General features: G+C 42.2%; 1 protein-coding gene across 6 annotated transcripts in view; it reads left to right on the plus strand.

Annotated features, from left to right (window-relative positions):
- Window positions 1-6,199, plus strand: part of LOC136764441 (uncharacterized) — a 29,989-nt gene extending 23,790 nt beyond the window's left edge. For 5 of the 6 annotated variants that reach the window (XM_066718503.1, XM_066718500.1, XM_066718502.1 and 2 more), the window contains exons 17-21: window positions 736-852; window positions 1,114-1,301; window positions 2,482-2,546; window positions 3,201-3,334; window positions 3,759-6,199. In XM_066718503.1, the coding sequence (XP_066574600.1) occupies window positions 736-852; window positions 1,114-1,301; window positions 2,482-2,546; window positions 3,201-3,334; window positions 3,759-3,874 (620 nt within the window). In that variant the 3' untranslated portion in view covers window positions 3,875-6,199. The remainder of the gene's footprint in view (window positions 1-735; window positions 853-1,113; window positions 1,302-2,481; window positions 2,547-3,200; window positions 3,335-3,758) is intronic. The other variant, XM_066718504.1, reaches the window with a different exon arrangement.
- The last annotated feature ends 6,178 nt before the right edge of the window (window positions 6,200-12,377 follow it).

The raw sequence follows: 12,377 nt of genomic DNA on the forward strand, positions 1-12,377 counted from the left end.
CGAGTTGCCAATTGTCAGACTCGAAACCTTAATGACTTGGAGAGGATCTGCAAAGAAGAGTGGGACAAAATCCCTCCTGAGATGTGTGCAAACCTGGTGGCCAACTACAAGAAACATCTGACCTCTGTGATTGCCAACAAGGGTTTTGCCACCAAGTACTAAGTCTTAGGGGTCAAATACTTATTTCACTCATTAACATGCAAATCAATTTATAACTTTTTTGAAATGCATTTTTCTGGATTATTTTGTTGTTATTCTGTCTCTCACTGTTAAAATACAACTACCATTAAAATTATAGACTGATCTTTTCTTTGTCAGTGGGCAAACGTACAAAATCAGCAAGGGATCAAATACTTTTTCCCTCACTGTAGGTTGAAACACAATCATTAACTGCAACAGAAACAGCTGTTTCTTTGAATTTGAAATATTTGGCTGTAGCAGTTTGTTCGCTGAAGGGCTGGAGAGCGGTACACGAATGAGTGTCTGCAGGCAACAGTGAAGCATGGTGGCGGTTCCTTGCAAGTTTGGGGCTACATTTCTGCAAATAGTCTGATCATTTCTTTGTCAGTGGGCAAACGTACAAAATCAGTAGGGGATCAAATACTTTTTTCCCTCACTGTATGTATAGATAGATAGATCAACAGATATACACAGTAGTCTAACTTGAAATCTCACATTTTTGAAATATTGATGGATTCTCTAACTTTATTATTTCTTTCACTTATTTGCTCATAGTAGCGACAACATCAGCTGCACCCACCACAGCTGCTGCAACTACGACCCCGGCTGTGACTATGCATAGCACTGGCTCTGTGAGCAACAGCACATCTGCCTCTGCCAATACCAGCACAGGTACTGTCAATGCACCTGGCATCATGAAGTCAAAGGGAACCATTAATCGATACCAGATCTACTGATAGATCTCTCAGACCAGGGCTACTGACCCCTGCTATACTGTACTGTAGTTCTTTAGGACAAGGGCTATTGACCCCTGCTATGCTGTACTGTAGCTCTCCAGGACCGAGCTATCTGTGTCCATTCGGTGAGTTAATGTGTCTATCGATATTGTACTTTACTAACCCTCTCAGTCTCTCTGTAACCTGTTTCTTTCAGCATTCAGCACTCCTACCACTATTAATACCAGCACAACCTCCCCCAGTTCCACCACTACCCTCCCTGCCACCCCAGTACCTCAGAACACAATCATGCTGATCTTCAAAATTGTGAAGAATTTTACAGAGGCTTTGAATAATAGAAACTCTCTGGAATTTATCAACCTGGCCACAAATGTAACAAGTGAGGTAAAAATTGTCTCTTTTAGCCTTCATGCACTGATGTTTGTGAGTGTTGCTTGAGTGGGAGGGGGGAAGAAAGGGATAGGGGGAGAAGGAGAAAGAGTGTGGAATAGGAGAGAGAAAGAAATGGGGGGAGGAGAGAAAGAAGAGAGAGAGAGAGGTGGGGGAAGTATGGATTGGCATTATGTTACTGTGAGGCCATTCGTGATTTTTTTAAATTGTATTTTTTGGAATTCAAATCTGGCCCACAAAGTCCACCGGCCTACTGGGCATTTGTCTGGTATGCTGGAAGGCCAATCCCAGGTCTGTACACATCTTTGTAAAAGTAATGTTAGGGAGAAATATTACCTACCTTACAATGGAGGCATATTGACAATATTAAAAATCTGTTGTATTAATGTTTGCTTCATTTGTTAGTTGTCACATACAGTTTGTCTAATACAGTCTAATATGACTATTGCAACCTCTTAACTAGCTTAAGAAATATGTTTATTTTTTAAAATTAAAACGCATAGCATCAAGGTTCCTCACTTCCTGTTTGAGGCTCCTCATATGGAGGAGCAAACCATTATGTGTTATTTCTTGGTGCCTGTTTTCATATGTGGTTCTGATGTATAAAGTGAAGATGGTATTTTGTATACAATATTGTATTTTTTTAAGGTAGTTTTAGTTTAAAATAATAATTTTATGTATTTAAATGTGGTGAGTCCAGATGTGAGTGGACCTTGAGCAGCAGTTCAAGTCTGTGCTGCAGGGGAGGTGGTTGTGAAGAGAAACATACAATGAATACACTCTTAGTAAAGTTGTAAAGCAAGAGTGAGCTCATTTTGTTTTTGTCTTCCTTGTTTGTTTGTATTTTGTCTGCTAGGAAACAATTTTTTATTAAATTGTTTTTGGAAAGTGTTTTTTCCCCCTTTTCTATATTGAGGGTAGTTATTATTATTATTATTATTCAGCTGACACTTGGCTGATTTGCTGGTGCCTCACGTACTCACCTAATTCCTGCATAAACCCTGGTGTTTTTTGACATTCTTGCCATTATTGCTGCATAATTAATATGATTGGTCACCCGGCCATATCTACCTTCTTCACACCTCATCAATAAGTAAATCAATACTCTCTCTCTCTCTCTCTCTCTCCCTCTCCCTCTCCCTCTCCCTCTCCCTCCCTTTTTCCCCCCGTTCAGTGTGACATGGTTTTCCGTTCACGGTATGCCCGTAGATTCATCCGCACCTTTGTGGTGAAGTTTAGGTAAGTACTGGGAGTTTTTCAAGTGCAAGAATATTCCTTTCAAATCCCATATTTCTTTTTATATTTTTGTATATATTAACAGTTTATCTGCTATTATTATGACTTCAGCACTAATGTAATCTTGACTTTCTGTGGGTTTGTTTGATATTCTGTGGCGATGTATTGAAAAAACTATAAACATCGAGATTTAGTTTGGGCCAAAAGTACGTTACACCTACCACATAAACATCAAGAAGCAATACATATAACCCACCAACAGGACTCAAAGTAATAATTAGAAACAAAAGAAACATTAGAAAGTTTACAAACGAGAGGAGGCCATTTGACCCATTGTGCTAAGTGATCCAGGGATCACGACCAGTCTATTTTATTTTATTTTTTTCAAATTATCGGCTTCAACCACATCTCTGTGGAGTTTGTTACAGATTGTAAAAAGTATTTTTTGTGTGAATAAGTGTCTCCTGTTTTCTGTCTTGTGTGAAAAGGTTCAGTTCCCTCAGTCTCTCAGTAGGACATTCCCTTCAGACCTGGAATAAGTCTGACCTGGAATAAATATGCTCTCCTCTGAACTGCCTCTAGAGCAGCGATATCTTTTGATGATGCAAGCCTTTCTGTTTTTTTCTTTTCATTATCTTCTATATGTCTCTCTTGCAGGAGTGGCTCAGTCATTACTGATCTGGACGTGGAGTTTAACAGCACAAAGGACATTCCCATGGACAATGACATCATCCAGACCTTCAGGAGTGTAAATTTTTCACTTCAAGTCGATTTTAACACCATTAACATCAGTGAGTATAGAGACCATTTATTCATTAATTAAAAATAAATAATTAGTATATAAATAGCATATTCTGTTTTTTGTTTTGTGTCTCGCTCCTCTAACAAACTGAGGACTCTCACTTCCTCCTCTCTTGGCATCTGAAGATGTGGTGGTAGTGGGAGCTGGAGCTGTAGTGTCGGTAGTAGTGGGAGATTATAATTACTAATAATTTATTGGCAGACGGTCTTATCTAGGGCGGCTTAGTGGAGCCAGTGGAGGGGGCAGAGCAGTGAAGTAGCTAGTGTGAAATAGGGCAGAGAGAACACCAGACGAGCTGGAGTGGGCGGATAGTCTGGACAAGATACAGCTGTGGTGGTAGTGGGAGCTGCAGTTCATTTTTGTATTTACTGTATCTTTTTGTGATTTTATTTCCCTCTTCCTTTTCTCAACAGCCCGCAATGAGAACACCACAGGCTCTGCAGCTCCTCTCAGCCCCTCCAGTCCCTTCCCAGCTCTGCTGTTCTCTCTCCTTGCTGCGCTCCTCTCAGCCAGGCTGTTCCTGCACTAAACTCTCCTGTCAGAGACCGTCCTGCCAGAAAGCAAGTGTTCCTTCTGGCATTGCAAGAAACACTCCTGTTTTTCCCCAGAGGTGACCAGAGTTAAATCCATGCCATTGTTTTCTCCGCCTGCAAAAATAGAGCAGAATTTCTGTTAAAAAGTCACCCTCGGTATCCTAAAAAACTAAGGGGTCGACAAACATCAGGCTCAAATAAACCAACATTTGCTTTTTAACCCCTGTTCCTTAGAAATCCCAGTTTACATTTAAATGCAGTACTGTGCCAATATTGATAATAGCAAAACTAACACTACACTGTAAAACCCAATAAGTTAATTGAACTCAAAATTTTTTTTGAAACTGATTACATCGAAAAGTAACACTAATTCAATTTTATAAGTTAAAGCAACATTCTTTAGTAAGTAGGTTTAAACAGGTAACTTTAAGTGACACTAACTAATTATTTTAAATTAAAGAAGCATTCTTTATTATGTTGCTTTTACTAAGTGATTTTAAGTGACATTTAGGTTAATTTGATAATTTAAAGAAACCTTCTTGATTAAGTAATTTTTACTAGGTATTTTGTGTTCATAGTACAAATTAAAATTAAGTACAGGTAAAACATTTTTATTACCTTTATCAAAAAACATTTAATTTCTCATCAACAAATTGTCCACAGTTTACTTGGTTTTTAAATTAAGATGTACAAACTAATGCATTAGGTAACCAACTCTAAATTGCTATACACATTTTGAAATAAAAAAAACAGGTCAACACAATTTAAATTTAAGTTACTCTTTTATTAAGTAAACATAAAACATTAACATTAACACGTGGAACAACGTTATTGCATGAAATTGTCAAACCGCTATGCAAACCATCCCCTCATTCCCAAACGTGCATCTGCTATTTTGAGGTAGTACAATTTCTAGTTAGGCTACCATAAAACTACAAAAAAATTAGATCTATGCACAAGTGACGCAATGAGACTAATGCTGGGGTCACACTACACGATTTCTACAATCAGACACGATTTTGTGAACAGTAGGCGACTCACACTTAACGACTATTTTGCACCGAATTTGTGTCTTTTGCGTCATGAAGGAGCGCACACAGTACAGACACACACTGACTGATCTGACATGCTTGTCGTCGATCTGCGTCACAGCCTGCAAACTCCCACATCCCACAGAAACACGCGTGTTCCACACAGATAAAAGGCCAACAAACACGTTCGTGAAGTGCAGATGTCCGCAGTTAATTGAATTTACAAATTAACATATATGCAGCAATGTAACTTAATCCTTGTATTCATAATAATATCTAACACATTTAAGTTAATGGTAGCTCCTCTGTTTGTCACACTGGATGAGCATTAAATGATGCTGGTAAGTTTATATCATGATAGCGAAAGGGGAGGGAGAGTTTTAACTCAACCGCACATTTTTGGTTTTGTCTGGTTCATTAAAGTGTCCCATTACCGTGTTCACTGTACACACAGATGCCAGATGCCGACCAGGCCTCTCAACACCACAGCTGCCTCACTCTCCCAAACACAAAGTGGATCCCTTTGATGCTTGATTAAAATATAGTATGGGTCACCACAGATCCCCAGACAATTTTCACATGCTTTAATGACTTTATGTCATTCATCTTATGAAAATTGTAATGTATGGTAGAGCGATCATATATCTAAATGTATATATGCAAGATATAGTATTTAAATACTAATACATTGAACTGACAAAATAAGCATAAGGATTGCAGACTAAAATAGCTTTCAGATATGCCCCATAAGGCAAAGTAACGTGAGGAGAGAGACAGTGAGGAATGTGTTTGTTTAGCGACTGAAAGCCTGAGGGAACCACTTAACCTTACAGAACAAAGCTATAGTTATTTTAATATATTGTGTGCATATTTCATATCCATATGTTTATTTTATATGTTGAAAACATATCTTTGACGTTAACCTCACCATACATAAATTACAGACTAACATATGTAATATGTATCCAATGCATTCTAATTACACAACAAATTGGGACACTACTGGCAAATTAAAAATAAAAGGATTTCCACATTTGTACCATAATTTCAAATATAGGTTTGTTCCTTATAAGGACGTGGCTCACAGATATGCCCTCACAGTTTGAGCGACATAGATTGATTGCACATTTGATAGTAGAGTTTAAAGTCCTCTGTGAGTGACATTGTCCCTCAGTTCTGTGCTGGTGTGTCCTGTCCTCTGTGCCACTGTGTTGATTAATGAAAACTGCCTTGAATCCAACTGTACCACCGTTGTCCACTCCTGTAGTTAATAAAGCACAGCTGTCTGCCTTTGCTTGTCCTTGTGTTGTTTTTAGTTATCTTTCAAGTCGGAAGCACTGCCCAAGGGGGAGGGGTTTCTGCGCACTGCCATAGGAATCGAAACGTCACTCTATCAAAGCTGTCATTGGCCCCTGTGCTCGTCACTCAGAACAGGTCCCTTCACCCATCTTGTTCCATAAAACGTGACATCAGTGCAGGTTTGTCCTCTTTTGCCACTTCGCCTGGACTGAGAACGTGAGCTCTCTGTGTCTTGTCCATGCATTAGACCTTATTGTTATTTACAATAATTATTATTACTCGGTTGGTTTGCTTCACGGCTGTGCTGTCACCACCGTTTATTACCGTGTCTATTTGTATTGTTTAGTTATTATTAATAGCTAATCCGACTCTGTTCCGTCCGCGCTCCGGGGCTCCGCTGTGCTTAGGTTTCATTTTCGGCTACAAATAGTACACTTTAAAAATAATAGTCGTGTTTATATAGTGCCTTATAGCGCCTCTGCTGCACGTTTCCCTGTGCATGCGTGTATGCGCTGAGCGCTCAGTGCTCAGTGATGAGCTCCTCTTGCCCCCACCACTGTGCTGCTTGCGGCCAGTGCACCTTGCCCGCCTGGAGTGGGGAGGTCTTATACCCTGTTTGTCTGGGCACCAACAGCGGGCACAATTTGGCTGCGACTTCCGGGTCCGCTACGGCATTCCACCAGGCGCCGCCACACTCGCTGCCACGCCCAAAGATCTCCCACTCTGGCGAGTGACGGGGGGACATCGGGGATGCTGGATCTACGCCTCTCCGCGAGCCCCTCCGTCTCCTCCTCCAGGGTTGCAGTGCGCCCCCCGCGCTTGTGTGTCCTCCTGCTTCCGCTGCTTCGCCGGCTGCCATTCTGCACCTGCCACGGCAGCTGCGCCCCTCCTGCCTGCAGTGCCCACGACACGCCACCAGCTTTGGCTGTCCCAGGCATGGCGGGTCCCTGAGGCAGAAAGGACTGACCTCATGGACACCCCTATTTCACCGGGCTTCACTTTTGGCCCTTCTGTGGAGGCGATGCTGATACATACGCTCCAGGAGAGGGAGCAGTCCCTGCAGCTGTCCCGGGTTTACCCCGTTGCACCTCAGGCCCAGCAGCGCAGGCGAGAGGCCCCCTGACTGTGGCTCCCAGGCCACAGTTCAGGCCACAGGCCGGACCACAGCCCAGGTCACAGCCCCGCCCACCTGTCGATCTCCACCAGCATCTCACTGGCAGGCAGGCACCCCCCCAGGATCACTGCCCTGGCCCCTGGCAGCCCATGGCAGCACACGGCAACCCCTCAGGGATGGGGCTCCACCACCCGAGCCCCGTCACTGAGGTGTTCCAGAAGCCTCTGGCCCACCTTTACACCCCCCAGCAACTCTTGAATTGGCAAATTATATCAGTTGGCTTCTCCCTACAATTTCAGACACGTCCATCTCCCTTCCAGGGTGTGGTGTGGACTCGAGTGAGGGACCCGTTACAGTGTGCGGTGCTTCGTGTCAAAATTGCCACTCTCCTTTAGAAGCGAGCAATCCACAAAGTGCCCCCGCCGGGGCAGCACGAGCGATTCTATTCCCCATACTTCCTTGTGCCCAAGAAAGATGGTCAAGGTGTTGCGCTTCAAGATGTTCAACCTGCGCACCATGTCCCAGGCCATCAAGCCTGGAGACTGGTTCACCAGGGTGGATCTGAAAGATGCTTACTTTCACATCCCCGTTGCACAGGCGCACAGGAAGTTTCTCCGCTTTGCCTTTGAGGGCCAAGTGTTCGAGTTGCTGTTCTCCCCTCCGGCATGTCACTTGCCCCATGCACTTTTTCCAAGTGCATGAACGTCATGGTAGCCCCCTTGCATTGTCAGGGGGTCTGCGTCCTCAATTATCTAGATGACTGGCTGGTTTGTTCTCACTCGAGGGAGCAGGTCCAGAAACACATGATGATCAGTATCCATGGCAGCTTCCGCTTCGACAGGACTTGCTGAGCCAAGCAGAGGGACTTCTGTGGCACCCCAACCCAGCACAGCTGCAGTTGTGGGTTTGGCCCCTGAAAGGCACCACCTGATGTCTCTGAGGCTGCCTGTTAATGTTGTGGAAAAGCTGCAGTCAGCCAGGGGCCCCTCCACCATAATATAAGAACATATGAACATAAGAAAGATTACAAACGAGAGGAGGCCATTCGACCCATTTGGATCGTTTGGTTTCCATTAATATCTAAGTAATCCAAGGATCCTATCCAGTCTATTTTGAAATGTTCCCAAACTTTCAGCTTCTACTACATTGCTGGGGAGTTTGTTCCAGATTGTGACAACTCTCTTTGTGAAGAAGTGTCTCCTGTTTTCTGTTTTGAATGCCTTGAAGCCCAATTTCCATTTGTGTCCCCGGGTGCGTGTGTCCCTGCTGATCTGGAAAAGCTCCTCTGGTTTGATGTGGTCGATGCCTTTCATGATTTTGAAGACTTGGATCAAGTCCCCACGTAGTCTCCTCTGTTCCAGGGTGAAAAGGTTCAGTTGCCTCAGTCTCTCAGTAGGACATTCCCTTCAGACCTGGAATAAGTCTGGTTGCTCTCCTCTGAACTGCCTCTAGAGCAGCAATATCCTTCTTGAATTGTGGTGCCCAGAACTGCACACAGTATTCCAGATGAGGTCTAACTAGTGCATTGTACAATCTTAACATTACTTCCCTTGTTTTAAATTCTACACTTTTGACAATATACCCTAGCATTCTGTTTGCCTTTTTTATTGCTTCCCCACATTGTTTGGATGCAGAAAGTGAGGAGTCCACATAGACTGCTAGGTCTTTCTCATGTGTTACTTTATATAGATCTGTACCTCCTATAGTGTACTTATATTGGACATTTTTGTTACCTGCATGTATTACCTTGCACTTGTCCACATTGAATTTCATCTGCCAGGTGTCAGTCCACAATCATCTGCAAATTTGACAAGTTAGAAAAAGCAAAGGCCCTAGTACTGACACCTGTGGAACTCCACTAACAACCTCACTCCAGTTAGAAGCAACTCCTCTAATCGACACCCTCTGTTTCCTATACATCAACCAGTTCATAATCCATCTACTTACATTTCCCTGAATGCCTACAGCTTCCAATTTGAGGATCAGTCTTTGTTGTGGAACCTTATCAAAAGCTTTTTGAAAATCTAAGTATATCATATCATATGCTTTCACGTGATCTACAGCTACAGTTGCATGTTCAAAAAAATCGAATAAATTAGTAAGACATGATCTGCCTCGTCTAAACCCATGTTGACTATCTCCAAGAATATGGTTTTCATAAGATGCTCCTCTATTTTCTGTCTAATCATTTTTTACAACATTTTACAAGTGAGACTGATTGGCCTGTAATTTCCTGGCTCAGTTTTGTCCCCTTTCTTGTGGATTGGTATGACGTTTGCTGTCTTCCAGTCAGTTGGCATTTGGAATATTTGAGTTAGTGGCCTATAAATTTCTCTCATTTCTTTAAGTACTGTTGGAAATATCCCATCTGGTCCAGGTGATTTGTTTGTTTTTAATTATGCTAGTCCCTTTAGTACCTCCTCCTCGTTTATCCTGATCTCTCTTAGGATTTGACTGGACTGATTGTTAACCTGTGGCATGTTATCTGTTTTTTTCTTTTGTGAAAACCTTTGTGAAAAACTCATTTAGAACATTTGCCACATCTTGTTCGTTTTCCAAGATACTTCCATTTTTGCCCTTTATCTGTTTCACTTACTCCCTTATTGTCCTCTTGCTGTTGTAATATTGAAAAAAGCTCTTTGCATTAGTTTTAGCTCCAAGAGCTATGTTTCTTTCTATTTCCCTGTTTGCTTTCCTGATCCCTTTCTTAAGATCTCTTTGCAGCTCAACATATTCTATGTATTTTGTTTCGTCTCCATCCCTTTTGTATGCGCTATACAACATTTTCTTTCTCTTGATATTTTTTGCATACTTCTATTAAACCATTTTGGCCAGTGTTTTTTGGTCCTCAATTTGCTAAGTTTTGGTACAAATTGCTCCTGAGCCTGAAGTAGTATATTCTTAAAATATACCCATCCATTTTCGACGGACTCTGTATCCAATATGCTCCAGTCTAACTCTTCTAAGTGCCGCCTCATACCTTCAAGGTTTGCTTTTCTTAAATTTGTAGACCATTGTTTTAGACTTGGACCTTGTTTTTTGAAAGAATGCCTCAAAGCTAACCATATTGTGATCACAATTTGCCATTGGTTCTCTAACTACTGTCCCTCTGACTCTGTCCCAACCGGGCTTTCCCAGTCTACGTTTGGGAAATTGAAATCCCCCATTATAACAGCCACATCCTTGCTACATGCAGTCCTGATTACACTGTACAATGCAACATCTTTCTGAATATCTGAGTTGGGTGGCTTGTAACACACTCCTACCACTCCTAATCCTCCAGATCTCTTGTCCAAAAGTTTCACCCACAATTATTCTGTTCTGTTACTGGAATCTAATATGAGTTCTTCTGCCTCAATGTCATTTTTCACATACAGTGAGGGAAAAAAGTATTAGTACTTTAGTACTTGGTGGCAAAACCCTTGTTGGCAATCACAGAGGTCAGACGTTTCTTGTAGTTGGCCACCAGGTTTGCACACATCTCAGGAGGGATTTTGTCCCACTCCTCTTTGCAGATCCTCTCCAAGTCATTAAGGTTTTTAGGCTGACGATTGGCAACTCGAACCTTAATGGACCTTAATGAGACAAACTGAGTTAGAAAGCAGTCATTTACCATCTCAACCATTTCCATTTCTGCTTCCGTAGTCCCCACTGGGCTTTCCCAGTCTAAGTTTGGGAAATTGAAATCCCCCATTATAACAGCCACATCCTTGCTACATGCAGTCCTGATTACACTGTACAATGCAACATCTTTCTGAATATCTGAATTGGGTATTCTGTAACACACTGCTACCGTTAATCCTCCAGAACTTTTATTCATTACTAAGATCTAATTTCAGTTCTGCCTCAAAGTCATTTCTGACATATAATGCTACCCCACCACCTTTTGCATGTCTCTCCTAAACTGTGTGTATCCTTTCAACTTGTATTCATCCCCATAATTTTAGTTTCTGTCACTCCTACAACATCATAGTCACATGCCAGCACTGTGGCTTCTGCGTCTAACATCTTGTTCCTAATACTCCTGGCATTGAGGTACAAACATTTCAGGACTTTCCTACTAGCAGTTTCTCTTTGTTTTCTTTCTTTAGTGGAACATCTCCAATTGTCAGAGCTCCCTGCCCGTAGTCTTTATTTTTGTCCAGCAAACTTGAAGTGAAAACTTTAATAGCATAATAGCTCACTTTTATATTAACATTCACTCTCATGTATTACAATCAAACTTGAAAGATATGGCATTAAAAACAGGAATGTCACAATTTCTCGTCACTCTATGCAAATACCTGTTGGGACTGAGGGGCTGTAGCGCAGTTGCGTTCCAGTTTGTTTTGCCCCTCACATTAGGAAAATAACTACTGAAAATGAATTGAACATATCAAGTTTGTACCCCCCCAACTTCCGCCCATGTGTACAGTGCTTAGATGAACAACTTACAGGGGGGGGAAAAAGTTTTTGATCCCCTGCTGATTTTGTATGTTTGCCCATTGACAAAGAAATGATTAATGGTAGGTGTATTTTAGCAGTGAGAGACAGAATAACAACAACAAAATCCAGAAAAATGCATTTCAAAAAAGTTATGAATTGATTTGCATGTTAATGAGGGAAATAAGTATTTGACCCCTTCGACTTAGTACTTGGTGGTAAAACCCTTGTTGGCAATCACAGAGGTCAGACGTTTCTTGTAGTTGGCCACCAGGTTTGCACACATCTCAGGATGGATTTTGTCCCACTTCTCTTTGCAGATCCTCTCCAAGTCATTAAGGTTTCGAGGCTGATGTTTGGCAACTCGAACCTTCAACTCCCTCCACAGATTTTCTATGGGATTAAGGTCTGGAAACTGGCTAGGCCACTCCAGGACCTTAATGTGCTTCTTCTTGAGCCCCTCCTTTGTTGCCTTGGCTGTGTGTTTTGGGTCATTGTCATGCTGGAATACCCATCCACGACCCATTTTCAATGCCCTGGCTGAGGGAAGGAGGTTCTCACCCAAGATTTGACGGTACATGGCCCCATCCATCGTCCCTTTGATGTGGTGCAATTGTCCTGTCCCCTTAGCAG

The sequence above is a fragment of the Amia ocellicauda genome, chromosome 12 (genome assembly GCF_036373705.1).
Source record: "Amia ocellicauda isolate fAmiCal2 chromosome 12, fAmiCal2.hap1, whole genome shotgun sequence".
In the NCBI taxonomy this organism is placed as follows: domain Eukaryota; kingdom Metazoa; phylum Chordata; class Actinopteri; order Amiiformes; family Amiidae; genus Amia; species Amia ocellicauda.